We start from the raw sequence: 17,744 nt of genomic DNA, 5'->3' as shown, positions 1-17,744 counted from the left end.
TTGGCCTCTAAAGCACCACAGTCATTTCATTAACAAAATGCTGACCCTGTGGAAGCGAGGTACTGGATACGCATGGAGCACATCTATATTGTAGAACTATGTTTCTGAATGAGTCAGAACAAAGTTTAATTGATTTATAATGTTCAGTAATTGTTTTAAAATTACAAACTAGTGATTTAAAAATTAGTATTTTTCATGGCTTCTTCAAATTATTTAGAACTATGACTTATAGCTCTAACATAGTTATTTGAGTAGGCATTGCTTTTATTGACGTAAAGCCTGTGTTTCCCTCCATCGCAGTCTGTAGCCTATAGAATTTAACCCTGGTTTCCAGTATTCAGTTGCTTAAAGGTTAGTATATTAATCCTATTCTCTAGTATAAGAAATTATCCCAGTGAGAGAATTTTCTGAAGAGAATCACCAAGGAAAATCTGGGCTAATGTTTCTCTATACTGCCCTCAGGATTTATAACTGTTCTTACAGCACTAAGGGATAGAGTCTGTTGAATCTTATGGCTGGGTTGGACATTATGCAAAGCTGCATTCCAGGGAAGGGACAATCCCAAGATTTACAGATATATTGTGAACTACGTGTGTGGTCATTACCCCAGCTTATAAATATTAAAGAGTGGAGCATTTCTAGATGTAATCAAACATTTCCTCTCCACTGAGATATACTCAGTATTATATTATTATGCATATCTAAAAAGTAACCCTAAATAAATTACACTAGTTCAGCAATTTATACAGAAATATGCATGTTCTTGGGATTTCAAAAGTACTTTATTAATATGTTAATGTCTTTGTTTTTATTTATTTGATTCTGTGTGGAATTTTTGTTTTCATTTTTTGTTATTGTTGTCAGTTTTGTTGTTATTATTGTTACATAAAATAAGACAATATAAAGCTATTTGTTTCCAAGATAGTTATTTGAGGGAGAATTAAAAAGTGCCATGTTTGCCTCATGTGTTCACACATTTATATAATGTATCTTATAAACAATATAATTATATAGTAATGTCACCTGTACCTGAGTCTCAGTGTGGTTAAGGTACATAATTGCAGTTTTTATTTTAACTTGGACAGTTTGCTATCAAGAACTATTTATCTTAGCAGGCAATTGTTTTTTTGTATTTTTCTTTTTAATCTTTATTTATGATAAACCTTTATATGATGTTATGTGGCTATTTCAATTTTATTATGTTTTGATAGTAACATGTTTTAATTTACATAGCATTTATATTTAAGACATTTTGCATAGATATTCAGATTTAACGCTCATTTGCTAAATGCTTTATTTTACCTTGCTCCTAGTTGACTATTACGGTGGCCTGGAGAGAGAAATACTGACTCGCTCTAGTGTCATTAGTGAGATTTGTCACTCTACTATTAAGTAAACTTTTGTTGTAACTCTTTTAAAGCCAACTAAATATATTAAGATGATTTCCTAGAACCTAGGAATATATATTTCCCACTTTATTTGCCATTATATTGTTAACTCAATACTAATGACTTAAATACTAAATATTTGAATATATTAATATTATTTTAATAATATTTAAATAAATAATGAATCTTGTATCCTTTTTTCTCCCTTATTTAGAAGAAAAATTCATGCTCAGACAAAATAGGAATGTGTGTTTATCCTTGTGTAATCTATAACTTTATTACATTAGTTTCAGTTTTTGCTATGTTATAACTTAAATACATTCTTCAAGAGTCCCCAAGTGGGATTTTATAAATGCTGATAATTTAATCCTCTTAAAATACTTGCCAAGAATGCTCTTTGTTCAACTTCTGTAATCTGTTTCAGCCTTAAGTACCTAAAATTTCTATTATAACAAATTAGTTAACAGTAAAGCCAATTATAGTCTTCACATATTTGTTAATGGTGAAATATCTCTGTTTTTAGTTTGTGTCATATAAATATTTTTTCTAATTTATAATGCTTTTAGAGATTATCCTAAAATCAATTTTGATATTCATATGATGGACATTTCTTATTTAGCAAGAATTAGGAAAGGCTGGTGTGTGATGAAGGGGGAAATGGGGGGGAAAGGGAGCATCTATAATACTTTCAAGTAAAGATAAATTTTAAAAAGAATTAGGAAAGAAAATAGATTCTAGGTGTGTGGGGTTTTTTTCATGTAAATTGAACAATTATTAACTCTGTTAAAAATAACTTATAAAGAGTAGTAACATTTACTCTTTAGAGTACATAGAGGCAGAAGCATGGTATACAGTATTGGCCAGTTTTATTTTAGATCTCCTCTTAAATGTGCAATGTTTATTTTGTAGTCATTAGTGTTAAAAAAATATGTTCCTCAACTAAAATACTTGTGCTTTTTAGGATAAAAAACTTTTTCCAGTTTTATCAAGATGTCAGTTTTAATTTTTAGTTAGTTTTTTGTATTGTCAGCCTTCTCATATAGAACAAGAAATAACAGGACTATGTTCAAGGGGATTATGCTTACAGTTCAGTGTTACCTTCTCTCCCTGCAGTTCATACGTTCATTTTGTTTGAAGAGAAATGAAGTTGCAAATCTAGAACTTGTCTTCTTTCTCATCTTATCTCCTGCTTTTTAAAAAAGCTAGAATCATGCCTAAGAAGGAAAAAAAGATTGGGCAGTTGGTTAACACATAAGGATTGTTGTGACCTACCTAGTACATAAACAATCAAAAGGAAGTGGAAATAGGAGATTCCTACCTTTTTAACTAAAAGGCAAGCCATATGAGTTTGTTCTATTATAACAGGTATAAGAATGGAGATCAAAAAGCATTGTCAGCCCTTTGCTGCACTTGCTTCAAATAATTAATGATTCAAATTAATTTTTTATGGAATTTAATGTTTAACTATGGAAGATGGGAATGTAAAACTCAGAAGAGAAGGGCTAGACATTAGAAAAGAGAATGTATGATTTTGACTTTTAGCTCTGGCCTAGATGCATCAGTCACTGTCCTGTTGCAATTGGTAGCTTTTCTACCTTTCTTTAATACATCACCCTGGAAGGGATTTTTAGGAGGTAGAAAGTAATATATATTTTCAAATAGTTTGAGTTTAAAAATCTCTAACTGATAGGAAAGAACCACACCCTTGGAGTTTCTAGGTGTTACTGTGTTTTTATTTCAAGATAACATTTTTTAAAAATTGAGATTTCCTAATTATACAAGTACATGCTCACTTTAAGAAATTTTGCTATAAGAAGCAGGAAAAAATATCCCCCAAAATTCCACTCCTTAGAAGCAGTTTGCCTCTAATGTTTTTGCTTTTGTTCTTTGTAGTCCACAATCAATTTTTTAAACTTTTTAAGTATACCAAAAACAGGTTCCTGGTATCCTTTCTATATAAGAAAAAAAGAGTCTGTAATTCCATGTCCAGAATTGGGAAACACCATATCACAAATGTTCCTGAAGTTACTAGCTAAAGCTCAAAAAATATGAATGTATTTTCTTGGATAATATAGAATACTGATTGAAAATGTGGGCTTTCATAGAACTTAGTGATAATATAGTATCCTAATGAGTTTCATTTTTATGTTAATTCCCCAAACAAAACTTTAAAGGTATATATATTAAAGGTTATCAGGTATCATCTGCCAGATAGAAGGCCAAGCGGTTTCATTTTAACTTTCAAATTAAATTTAGAAATTTGACTAAAAACAATTTTTTTCTCTCCCTGAGAAATTTATAATTTACCTCTTCCAGGGGTCTCTCGAGTTTTATTCCAGTAATCTTTGAAAACTGGCCTCTTGCCCTAAAGGTGAGACGTTTTATGTAAAACCATGGTTCCAACGGACCTAAGCCTTTTCCGTCTTCAGGGCGAGAGAGGTTCAGTCACTGTGTTTAATGTCCGTGCTGATGAAGCAGGCAGGGGGCCTTGTTCACTGTGAACTGAAGAACGGACGGCCCTCCCTGACCCAAGTCCAGACTGGAACTAAGGGAGCTCTGATGTCATGTGTTGTTCGAGTCAGTTGCTCGGCACTGCTGCTCCCGCCAGGTCATCTAGGAGCTTCGCTGGGGATTTTTCTAAAGCAGCAATCAAGTCTTTAATTGGCATTTTACTAGAGTTTGCTAGTTACCAGCCACTGTCGAACTTAAGAATTCTACCTTATAGCCATCAGCCACTGTATAGAGCTTAAGAATTTCTTCTTATGGCCAAAATAGGCTGTTGAGAAGGGTTATTAGGATGGTGAAGGTGACAAAGAAGTCAGCTATATGTGACTCTTGTGGTTTGGGGAAGAAAAGTAGAATGAAGCCTCATAGGGAAGAGAAGTCAGTCATGGTTCCTGAGCACTTCCTGTGGACTCAGGATTGTAGTGATGCTGGGGCTGGCGTGTATTCCATAGGACCGCACTTCCCAACCTGTGACATTGTGGCCAACAGAAAATTAGGAAATTTGTCACAGCATACTGGGGCAAACAGACGAGGCTGCAAACAGGAGACTGTCACGGAACTGTAGCCCATGCCCAGACCCTGTGCAGGCATCCTGCAGACTGAGGGCCTTAATATCTGGGCCCATTTGTTCTCAGGACATGATTGGGGCCCTTAGCTAGACTACAGCAGTCTGCAGTGTGGTCTGAGCCTTAACATTTTGCAAAATAGTTCATATAAGATTGTCATGCATGAGTTAATAACAGACACACCGAGGTGACTTGGAAAAAGTTCTTGACATTGAAAATGTCTGGGAAAACTAAAGCTCCTATAGAAAGCAGCTTTGGTTTGGTGGTCTATAATTCTGGAAATGCAACAATATTGTGATAAGGTAAAGTCCATTGAACAAGAGAAAATAAAGTGGAAGATCAAAAAGAATAGAGTCAGAAGAAGCAGGAACAGTTATATAAAGGAATCTATCTGGAAATAGCTTAATGGTAGGTTTTGGAATATATTTTGCTTAGCAAATAGGTGTTCTGAGGGCTGTAATATCTCCAGACTCGGAGTCCAAGTTTGTCTTAATGTGATTTCTTGCTAGGAATACAGATCTAATCCAGATTTATTTAAGGTTTTCGTTTCTAAACTCATGTATTCAATAAGGTTCGGGCATTTCTAGAATGTAAGTTAAATGTCTTTTATGAAAATTAAGAAACTGCATTGGATTTCTGATTCGTAGTTATTTTTCAGTGCAGTGATCTCAAATGACTTGCTGTTTTCCAAAGTGTATGTAGTAGAGAAGTACTTAAATATATAGCAGTAATTCCTAATATGAAATTACCTTGAATTTTTATTGCCATATAAACCCTCAGTAGAACCTAGTTGCCATGAGAATTTATACTCAGTATGAAGTTCCAATTGGAAATTAGCTCATGAATTTTAAGAGAATATAAATTAATTTACATTGCTAAAATATTGTAAACAGTGTTTGAGTATCATTACTACTATGTTGTCATATGTTGTCTGTCCTATTCCTTTGAGAATGGAACAAATGAGCATAGTTTACATACCTCAAATTCTATATTAAAAATGGGATATGGTTATGGCTTAATAATGTCAGACTTCCCCCCAAATGCTCTAAGAGTCAAGCCTCACTGGTCGAGTGTAGCAAGAGATACTTATTCTCAAGTACTTAGTATAAAATAAGGGCAGAATTTAAAAAATAAAAATTATGTCCTATCACATTGGTGCTTTAAGGTAATTGGGTAATGCCAATAGGTATCAGTAAGAATATATCTACTATTTCTGCTGGGGTCTTAACATATCCTTATATTACTCTCTCATCTGTGATTGTATACATGTTGCTTATTTCAATCCCCATATTTTTGGCTGCTTCCAGACTATATTATAAGCATCAGTATTTTTTTTTCTCCATTCTCATCTCTGTGATTAATGAGTTATTGTTTTCTGGTACTTTAAAAAGCAGTTTTCAAATTATAAAATCAAAAATTTTGACAAGTTTTACATTTTGAGCTAAGTGCATCTGTTTCAAGAATAAGTCAGTGACCCTCTCTTAGAATTTCCTTAAAAGTAAATTATTAGCCATCTGATTATATAAAGTCATTTTTAAATTATTCCATAGCATAATTGACTATCTCAAGTTCATAAATATTATCCTTCATAATGTAATTTAATAAAATGTCCATAATGAAAAGTTAGGTTCTCAAATGACTGAATGTACAGTCCTTAAATTGGAGGTAGTGATGAGAAGCACAAGTGCTCTCCAAGTAGTTGCTGCTGTAACCTTATCCTTACGTCTAGAAGGCATAGCTAAGGCTCCTTCATAGACTCAGTCTTTAGAACTATTACATGAGTTGACATTCAATTAACTGAAAAACACCTCCCCTTTTTTTCATTTGTCAGATTGTGATGATTCTCTTGCTTGTTAATTCTTATCTCATTTCTACTTGTTGGTACCCTGGTGAGATAGCAAGTAATCATTAAATTTGGTATTAAGACCAAAATTATAATGCTTTTCTTAATGGGGGAACCCTAAGACTACTCACTCATTCCATTGAGGGGATAAAAGAGATGGCTCATTCCCATCCTGTCTTGTTTACAAACGGTGTTGCTCAAATTTAGGTGACTGGCTACTAGGGAAATAAATGAATATGGAATTGAGGATGGAACAAAGAATTCAATGCTTTACAATAAATGGACTGTATTTGAGAGTTCAAGAGAGGATTGGAGAAAATAACTGAGTATGTAAAAAATGGTAAGTTTCTGATTGTTCAGTTGAAGGCAAGTGGCTGGCTCGATGAAATGACGTAATTGATTGTTTTCATCTGGGACCCTGATATCTTAGCCTCTATCTTAGAACTGAGAAATGAGCAGAGTTTGTCAGAAAGGATTTTCATTGCTGGTATCTTGTGTGTGTGCATGATGTATAGTACACACAGCTCTCCTTATTGATCCTTCACCAGGTGTATTATTTACTTTGCCTTCCAGGTGTCCGCAAATATGGTAAAGATTTTCAAGCTATTGCAGATGTAATTGGCAACAAGACTGTTGGCCAAGTGAAGAACTTCTTTGTAAACTACAGGCGTCGGTTTAACTTAGAGGAGGTATTGCAGGAGTGGGAAGCAGAACAAGGAACCCAGGCTTCTAATGGTGATGCTTCTACTTTAGGGGAGGAGACAAAAAGTGCTTCTAATGTGCCATCAGGGAAGAGCACTGATGAAGAAGAGGAGGTGTGTTTGTGTATGGAATTTGAGCTAATATGAGTCGAGGAATCACCATGTTGTGTGGTGGTCTGTAAGGTTAATTGGTCAGAGGACTAGCTAAATGAGCATGAAAGGTTGACAATACACTTACTCAGTGGTGCATCTCTCGTGACTCTTAAGTCATAATGACATGCTAAGATCTGATCCTAGAAGAATGGAGAGTGTATTGTTCTTTCATAGTCTTATTTTTATTTCCAGTGTTAAGCTATTTACTAATATAGATGCCTGTTTGGTAGCTTCATTGCTTTTTCAGTTTTGGGTTTTTTTGTTTTGTTTTGTTTAAAATAAAAGAAGCTTGTGCTTCCAAAATATACTGGTGTTATGTTTTTGTTTTATTTTGATTTGTTTTGTTTTTCCTGTGACAGCCCAAACTATATTGTATTAAGCTCCTTAGGAACTATCATCTCATACATGTATTTTTGTTTCCTCACCTCTAGGCACAGACCCCACAGGCTCCTCGGACTCTGGGTCCATCACCTCCTGCCCCACCATCCACTCCAACACCAACAGCCCCCATTGCCACTCTGAACCAGCCTCCACCCCTTCTTCGTCCAACACTGCCTGCTGCCCCTGCTCTCCACCGGCAGCCTCCTCCGCTCCAGCAGCAGGCTCGGTTCATCCAGCCTCGGCCAACTCTCAATCAGCCTCCACCGCCTCTCATTCGCCCTGCTAACTCTATGCCACCCCGTCTAAACCCAAGACCAGTGTTGTCTGCAGTTGGTGGTCAGCAGCCACCATCACTTATTGGGATTCAGACAGACTCACAGTCCTCACTGCACTAAAATTAAGTTGGACAGAGCTGCAGTAACTTTTCCCACACCATATACCAATGCTCATCTGACCAGCAAGAACGAGGAAAGACTAATCCTTCCTAGATACTGAGGCTGGACCTGAGGCAGTGGGCTAGCGTAGTGGATGTCTAAGAAACTTTTTAGTTCACACAACTGAGATGTTGTATAAGAAAAAGCCTACAGTTAGGCTCCTTTCTAGAGTATATGTTCAGCAACATGCTCTCATAAAAGGAAAAAAAAAAGATTAAGTATTCTATATACCAAGGGGTTTTTGTTTTTACTGTATTTATTTTATTGAGATTTCTTTATATTCCTGCCTCTTCATAGTCAAGGCTCTTAGTACAAGAATATTGACTTAGGAATTGTGAAAACTCCTTAAGTTTCTCAAGATAAGGATGTTTGACTTTTTTTTCCTTTAATTTAATTTTAACATTTTCCTATGTTAGGAGTGTAAGAATAAGTAGCCTGCATTTCATATTTTGGCATATGTTCATTTAATGCATATTTAAGAAATTATAGCCGCATATCCCTTTTTTTAAAAAAAAAATCTTGCTTTCTTTTCTAAAGGAATATTAATATGTTCCTTTCAAAGAAAGCAATTTAATCAATTGCAAAGCAATTATATGAAACCAGAAAGAATGTACTGAACCTACTAACCATTTAAAATGAGCTTAGGGTCCTAGTGCAAAGTCCTTGCTTAAAGGTCATTGACCTGTCATCTATCAGTAAGAAGAGGATCAGAGTAATAATACATAGGAATGAGGAGTTAATTTGTTAAAGGACAATGTCTTTAAGTTCCTTGAAAATGAAGTTAATTTTGATTTTTTTTAATGTTTCTAAATGCTGTCTGCTTTTAACTAGTAGTTGCCTACATCTAGGGATGTTAGAAGCAAATTATATTTTGTCAGTTATGTGGAGATAATGGTAATGGAAGCACTTATTACAATACCCTTTTTGTGTTTAGGTTCTGAACTTAAAACTGCCCTCATACTTAATATGGTCTGCATTTAATATAAATGATGGTTTCTTGATAAATCTCTATTGTACTATTTGGATACATTTGTGTATTTCTTGTAGCCAACGTGTATGACTGGGTTTGGTTTAGGATTAAATCATCAACATTATTTTATAAAATAAATTTAAGGATTTGTTTTGTGTTATCTAAAGATATATCCGTATATTGTCACAATTGTGCTGTTAACTTAAAATGCTGAGACCCCTTTTTATAAAGAAACAAAAAAATATTTCAGGTCTTCTTAATTCAACACATAATCATTAAGCACTTACAAAGAATATTTTAAAAGTGATAGTACTTCAACAGTGTGTTACTAATATTTTTGATATGATGATTTCATATTGGAATCATGACTTGTGCAAAGGGACAGATTGCTCAGATTGCTATACTAGTGGAACATAAGGCTAAATGGTTGCACATTCACATTCTCATCATATTTAGAACTACTTCACAAAATGGTCAACATCGAGGGCCTAATTTATTATTTGAGAGGTCGTATATTCCCAAATTATTGGGAAGATAGTCCCTATCATTGGCTCTAAAGCAGTGGTTCTCAACCTTTTGGCCCTTTAAATACAGTTCCTCATGTTGTGACCCAACCATAAAATTATTTTCGTTGCTACTTCATAACTGTAATGTTGCTACTGTTATGAATCGTCATGTAAATATCTGATATGCAGGATGGTCAGAGAAAGATAAATATCACATGATCTCACTCATTTATGGAATATAATGAACAACATAAACTGATCACTCTTATCACCCCTGTGAAAGAGTCATTCAACTGCCAAAGAGGTCGCGACCCATAGGTTGAGAACCGCTGCTCTAAAGTCTTAAAGAGCTCTAGATTCAAGTCCATTAATTAGTTTTAATTTTGACATTTAGACCACTTCTTTCCATTAAGGACCTTAAGTTCTGGCATAATCAAAAACTTTTTCCAGGATGTGTCTGTCATTCTCATTGGATCAACTTAAATAGTTCTTCCCCTGGACTGTAACCAGATAAAATCTAATTTAAAATATTTAATATTCAAGAATTTATACTTATTTTTACTTTAAGAGCCATGGGGACAAAAGATATCTAAAGCCTAAAGTATTTAGATTGTCTTGCATATGTGCATACTATACAGCTTTTATTGTCTTGTCTTGTCAGTAGGCCTTCAGTATGCATTATGTGGCATATGTCAGTCAAGTTGGTCAGCCCCAGCATCTGTCCAGCTGTTAAGTATATTGTGATTCATTTAAAATCTGTTCTATCCCAGCCACAGGCCAAAGTGCTGTATCTGAGGGATGTGCTGTGATTTGATTTATGTACACTAGAGCACACAGTGGAAAAATCTTAGCTTAATTAGTAATATGACACATGTACATAGTGAGATGTCTTTATTGTGTGCTTTGCATATTTTGTAAATATTTTGCACGTCATTCTTTTTCTTTTTTGTTTAAGCAGTGTTTGGCCTGGAAGAGTGATATGCTTGCTGCTTAATCAAAGGATTAAAGAGTTAAAGATGTCTATGTCTTCTATTTTTATATAATTTCATGTTGTATGAGGAATTTGGGACCTCTTCACTGTGAAATTCTAAATATTTTATAAAAATAGCAAAACCTAGAAATCTTTTAATGACCATGTTATTAATTTCAAGGTTATCATTTTTGAAAAATCACCCAAGTATTTTTTACATTACACAACTAAAAATAAATCACACTATTGATGCATCTGGTAATATTAATGAAAAAATATTTTTTCTACAATTCCAATTTAGTATGGGTAGATGTAAAGGTAAGTTATGATCAAAACTTTTTCTTAATCCTCCAATTAAGTGAGTAAAATGATGAAAGAATATGAAATTCTATCTTAATAGAAATATGTGTAGGGAACAAGCAAAAAATGTAATGATTTTCAAAAATATTAATGTTGCAAATACTTTGGTTACAGGGCCAAGTTTAGTTATTAAATATGTTTTATTTTAATGTTTCTTCCTGCTACCCAAAGGATATATTACCCGTAAATGTCAATAACTGCTGATCACTTAACACGGGTCTTATCTGATCCCTTATCAGGATCTCCTCAAAGAGAATAATATGACTTACAATTCAAATCAGGATCTTTCTCTTTGTGCTTCCCCAAAATGAATAATGAATACATTCTGATTACAGGAAATGTAAGAAAGAGAAACGTGTATTAGTTTTTTTAAGTTAGTAATCTGCTATAGATACTCATAAGAAGGTATCAATAAGTGAATACAAAAAGAATCTAATAATGAAGTTTGAGGAACCATGCTATGTAATAAAATGTCTTGAGGAAACTTTTCATTTTTCTAACAGCATTTATGGGAATACATAAACAGTTTTCTCTTAGGAAAAATAGGTCACATGTTAACTCCTCCCAACTTAAATTTTTATCATAACTTTAATTGCCTTAGTGAAGGAATATTCTGCAGCAATAACAACAGAGTTTTAGTAACAACAGAGTTTGAGAATAAAATGAATTGGGTTCCTACTTCCTGGTATTCAACCCTTGTGTGGGGGCTGGACTTAGTGACTTGATTCTGACCAATAGAATACAGCAAAGGTGATGGGATGCCTGTGGTTAGGTTAAAAGATTATGACTTTTGTGGATAGATTTTCCATTGTCTTTGGTTGCATGCCTAATGAAGCAAGCTGCAATGTTAGGTCCATGAAGCAAGGGTAGGAGGCCAGTCCCCTACCAATAACCAGCAAAGAACTCGCGTCCTTCAAATAACAACCTGCCAGGAACTAAATCCTGCCAACAACAGCGTGCTTAGAAACAGGTTCTTCCCCATTTGGGCCTTGCGATGACCAGAGAGCCAACACCTCAACTGCAGGCTACGAGAGACTGTGAAGCAGAGAGCTCAGCTAAGCTGTGGTCAGATTTCTTAACGCCACAGACACGATGAAGTAACGAGTGTTTGGAGTAAGTTTGGGGGTAATGGGTCAAGACAGCCTCTTCAATAAATGGTGCTGGGAAAATTGGACAGATACATGCAAAAATATGAAACTAGACCACCAGCTTACACCATACACAAAAATAAACTCAAAATGGATAAAGGACTTAAACATAAGACGGGAAACCATAAAAATACTAGAGGAATCCACAGGCAGCAAAATCTCAGACATATGCCGAAGCAATTTCTTCACTGATACTACTCCTAGGACAATGGAAACTAAAGAGAAAATAAACAAATGGGACTACATCAAAATAAAAAGCTTTTGCACAGCGAAAGAAACCATCAACAAAATAAGAAAGCTCACTGCATGGGAGAACATATTTGCAAATGTTATCACCAATAAGGGCTTAATCTCCAACATTTACAGGGAACTCATACAACTTAACAAAAGGAAGATAAACAACCCAATCAAAAAATGGGCAATAGACCTAAATACTTTTCGAAAGAAGACAGAAGAAAGGCCAAGAGACATATGAAAACATGCTCAAAGTCACTAATCATCTGAGAGATGCAAATCAAAACAACAATGAGGTACCATCTCACACCTGTCAGAATGGCTATCATCAACAAATCAACAAACAATAAGTGCTGGCGAGGATGTGGAGAAAAAGGAACCCTTGTGCACTGCTGGTGGGAATGCAGACGGTGCAGCCACTGTGGAGAACAGTATGGAGTTTCCTCAAAAAACTAAATGTGGAACTCCCATTTGACCCAGTGATCCCACTTCTAGGAATATATCCCAAGAAACCAGAAACACCAATCAGAAAGGATATATGCACCCCTATGTTCATAGCAGCACAATTCACCATAGCTAAGATTTGGAAACAGCCTAAGTGCCCATCAGCAGATGAGTGGAGTAGAAAACTGTTGTACATATACACAATGGAATACTACGCTGCAGTAAAAAAGGAGTTCTTACCATTTGCAACAGCATGGATGGAACTGGAGAGCATTATGCTAAGTGAAATAAGCCAGTGAGAGAAAGATAAATATCACATGATCTCACTCATTTATGGAATATAATGAACAACATAAACTGATGAACAAAAACAGATCCAGAGACAGAGAAGCATCGATCAGATGCTCAAACCTCAGAGGGAAGGTAGGGGAGGGTGGAGGTAAAGGGGCGAGATCAACCAAAGGACTTATATGCAAGCATATAGGCCTAACCAATGGACCCAGACAACAGGGGGGTGAGGGCATGAGTGGGGGGGATGAGGGGCAATGGTGGGATAAGGACACATATGTAATAACTTAAAGAAATTTTTAAAAAAATAAAATAACTTGAAAAAAAGATCTCAAAGCAAAGAATATTATCAAAGATAAACATGGCCATTTAAAAATGATAAATGTGCCAATTCACAAGAGAATCCCTGATAGAAGTGCAAGAAAAAATAGGCCAACCTGCCATTAAAGTTTGTAATTTCAATAACTTATCTCTCAACAGCTGCCCTGGCTGGTCTGGCTTGGTTGGTTGGAGCATCATCCAGTACACCAAAAGGTCACGGGTTCAATAATAACTTTAAATGTAAGTGTCTTAAATGATCCAATCAAAAGGCAGAGGGTAGCTGAATAGGTAAGATACAAGACACATAGATATGCTGTCTTAGAAGACCCACCTCAGAATGAAAGATAGACACAGACTAAAAGTAAAGAGATGGAAAAAGATACTCCATACAAATGAAAATGAAAAAAAGCTGGAGTAGCAACATTTATATGTGACAAAATAGACTTTAAAACAAAGGCTGTATAGTGAGAGACAAAGAAGGACATCCCATAGTGGTAAAGGGAGCAGTCCAACAAGAGGCCATACCCCTTTGTAAACTTAGCACCTAAATATGTAAAGCAAATCTTGATGGACATAAAGGGAGAGATTGTGAGTAATACAGTCATAGTAGGGGATTTTCACACCCCATTGACATCAGTGGATAGATCTTCCAGACAAAATCAACAAGGAATCAGTGGCCTTAAATACACACTAAATCAGATGGATTTAATTGGTATCTTCAGAGCATTTCACCACAAAGCAGCAGAATGTACATTCTTTTCAAGTGCACATGGAACATTTCCTAGGATAGACCGCCTGTTAAGGCACAAAACAAGCCTCAATACATTTAAGAAGATTGAAAACATATCAAGCATCTTCTCTGACCAGAATGCTATGAAAGTAGAAATTAATCACAAGAAAACTGAAAAACACACAAAGACATGGATGTTAAATAACATGTTTTTAAGCAATGAATGGATTAGCAATGAGATTAAGGAAGAGATGAAAGGATATCTTGAAACAACCCAAAATCTATGGGACACAGTGAAAGCAATCGTAAGGAAAATTCAAAGCATTACAGACCTATCTCAAGAAAAAAGAAAAATCTCAGCTACACCGTCTAACTTTACACTTAAAGGAGCTTGAAAAAGAACAACAAACAAGCCCAAAGTGGGTAGAAGGAAGGAAATAATAAAGCTCAGAGTAGAAATATGAGAGTCTAGAAAAACAATATGAAAGATCAATGAAACCAAGAGTGGTTCTTTGAAAAGATAAATAAGATTGATAAACCTTTAACCAGATTCATGAAGAAAAAAAGAACACCCAAATGAATAAAATCAGCAATTAAAGAGGAGAATTAACAACTGACTCCACAGAAATACAAAGGATTGTAAGAAAATATTACCAACAACTATATCCCAACAAATTGGACAATCTGGACAAAATGGATAAATTCCTAGAAACATACACTCTTCCAAAACTGAATCAGGAAGTATCAAAGAATCTGAATAGACAGGTTATAACTAGTGAAATTGAAGCAGTAATTTAAAAACTCCCAACGAATGAAAGTCCTGGACTGGATGGCTTAACCAAACATTCAAAGAAGAACTAAAACCTATCCTATAACTACTCCAAAAAATTCAAGAGGAGGGAAGACTCCTAAGCTTATTTTATGAGACCAGCATTTTCCTAATTCCAAAACCAGACAAAGACACTACAAAGAAAGAAAATTATAGTCCAATATCCCTGATGAACATAGATGCTAAAATCCTTAACAAAATATTAACATACCAAATTTAGTAATACATTAGAAAGATCACATAACATGATCAAATGAGATTTATTCCTTGGATGCAGGTTGGTACAATATCTGCAAATCAATTAACACCAAATCAATTATATGGTGATACACCATATAAAGAAAATGTAGGATAAAACCACATGATCATATCAATAGGTGCAGAAAAAGCATTTGATAAATCCAGCATCCATTTATAATAAAAACTCTCAGCAAAGTGGGAATAGAGGGAACATACCTCAACGTAATAAAGGCCACATATGACAAACTCACAGCCAACATCATACTCAATGGGCAAAAAATACCAGTGTTTCCCTTAAGATCAGGAACAAGACAGGGATATATGCTTTCACCACTCTTATTAACATAGTACTAGAAGTTTTAGCTTCAGCAATTAAACAAGAAGGAGAAATAAAAGGCATTCAAATGGGAAAGAAGTAAAACTGTCATTATTTGCAGACGATAGTACTGTATGTAGAGAACCATAAAGATTCCACCAAAAAAACTACTAGAACTGATAAGTGAATTCAATAAAGTAGCAAAATACAAAGTAAATATCCAGAAATCAGTTACATTTCTATACACCAATAATGAATTACCAGAAAGGGAAACTAAGAAAACAATCCCATTCACAATTACTCCAAAAAGAATAAAATACCTAGGAATAAATTTAACCAAGGATGCAAAAGACCTGTACTTGGAAAATTATAAGATACGGAAGAAAGAAATTAGAGAAGATGAAAATAAATGGAAACATATCATGTTCATGGATAGGAAGAATTCACATCATTAAAATGTTCATACTACCCAAGCAATCTATAGGTTCGGTGCAATTCCTTTCAAGATACCAATGGCATATTTCACAGAACTATAACAAATATTCCAAAAATTGATATGGAACCACAAAAGACCCCTAATAATAACAGCAATCTTGAGAAAAAACAAAGTTGGAGAACTCATACTACCTGATATCAAGCTATACTACAAGGCTGTAGTAATCAAAATAGCCTGGAACTGGCATAAAAGCAGACATATAGGTCAATGGAACAGAATAAAGAGCCCAGACACAAATTCACATCTTTACAGTCAATAAATATCTGACAAAATAGGCAAAAACATAAAATGATGTAAAGATAGTCTATTCATTAAATTCTATGGGGAATATTAGACAAATATGTGTAAAAAATATCAAACTAGACCACTTTCTTACACCACACACAAGAATTAACTCAAAATGGATTAAAGACTTAAATGTTAGACTAGAAACCACAAAAATCCTAGAAGAAAACACAAGCAATAAAATCTCAGACATTTTCTAGTAGCAATGTTTTTTATGATGTATCCCCTCAGGCAAGGGAAACAAAGGAAAAAAATAAACAAATATGATTACATCAAACTAAAAAGTTTTAGCACAGCAAAGGAAACCATCAAGAAAATAAAATGACATCCCACTCACTGAGTGGGAGAACATACTTGCCAATACACCTGATAAGGAGTTAATATCCAAAATGTATAAAGAACTTATGAAACTGAACACCAAAAATCATACAATCCAATTCAAAAATGGGCAAAGGACTTGAATAGACACTTCTCCAAAGAGGACATACAGGTGGCCAATAGACATATGAAAAGATGCTCAATGTCACTAATCGTCAGAAAAATGCAAATTAAAACCACAATGAGCTAGCACTTCACACACGTTAGAATGGCTATTATCAGTAAATCAACAAACAAGTGTTGGGAAGGATGTGGAGAATAGGGAACCCTGGTGTACTGCTGGTGGGAATGCAGACTGGTGCAGCCACTGTGAAATGTAGTACGTAGTCACATCAAAAAATTAAAAATAGAACTGCTTTATGACCTGGCAATTTCACTTCTGAGAATTTACCCAAAGAAACCCGAAACACAAATTCTATAGAATATGTGCACCCCTATGTTCATTGCAGCATTATTCACAATACCCAAGATTTGGAAGCAGCCCAAGTTATTCATCAGAATAAAAATGCTGTGGCACATTTACACAATGACATGCTACTTGGCCATAAAAAGAAAGAAGGAAATCTTACCTTTTGTGACCAGCATGGTAGACTTGGAGAGCATTTTGCTAAGTGAAATAAGCCAGTCAAAGAAAGACAAATACCATATGATTTTACTCACATGTGAAAACTAGTGAACAACATGAACTAACAAGCAAAATGGAGACAGACTCATAGATAGAGAGCAGGCTGACAGCTGGCTGGGATGGGGGCACTGAGTGGAGGAGGTGGAAGAGGGTATGGGGGGCGGTATGCTAATGGACAGAGACTTGATTTGGGGTGGTCCACATAATACAGCGTACAGATGATGAGTTGTAGAATTGTGCTCCCAAAACCTGTATAATTTTGTGAACCAGTGTCACCCCAATAAGTGAAAAAAAAAAAAAGATTTGTAAAAAATTCTTACTTCATACCAGGCACAAAAATTAACTTGAAATGGAATACAGGCCTGGATGTAAGAACTAAAACTATAAACTTCTAGAAGAAAACATGGGGGAAATATGTCACCAAAGGCATGACCCATAATAGAAAAAAATTGATAAATTGGATTTCATCGAAATTTTAAAAAATCTTTTTTGAAAAATGCAACACACAAAAAAATAAAAAGGCAAGTCACTGACCAGGAAAAAATATTTGCAAAACATATATCTGATATACAATTTGTATCCACACTATATAATAAACTCTTAGAATTCAAGAACTCTTACAAGTCAATAATA

At 34.9% G+C, this 17,744-nt stretch overlaps 1 protein-coding gene across 3 annotated transcripts in view; it reads left to right on the top strand.

Moving 5' to 3' along the window:
• RCOR3 (REST corepressor 3) overlaps window positions 1-8,990 on the top strand; it is a 40,838-nt gene extending 31,848 nt beyond the window's left edge. For 2 of the 3 annotated variants that reach the window (XM_081112773.1, XM_081112775.1), the window contains 2 exons: window positions 6,876-7,117; window positions 7,588-8,990. In XM_081112773.1, coding sequence (XP_080968899.1) covers window positions 6,876-7,117; window positions 7,588-7,932 — 587 coding nt within the window. In that variant the 3' untranslated portion in view covers window positions 7,933-8,990. The remainder of the gene's footprint in view (window positions 1-6,875; window positions 7,118-7,587) is intronic. The other variant, XM_081112774.1, reaches the window with a different exon arrangement.
• The last annotated feature ends 8,754 nt before the right edge of the window (window positions 8,991-17,744 follow it).

Source organism: Myotis nattereri (assembly GCF_964212035.1).
Source record: "Myotis nattereri genome assembly, chromosome: 18".
Taxonomy (NCBI): domain Eukaryota; kingdom Metazoa; phylum Chordata; class Mammalia; order Chiroptera; family Vespertilionidae; genus Myotis; species Myotis nattereri.
The sequence above is the reverse complement of the archived record's forward strand: the minus strand, read 5'-3'. Positions and strand labels throughout refer to the sequence as shown.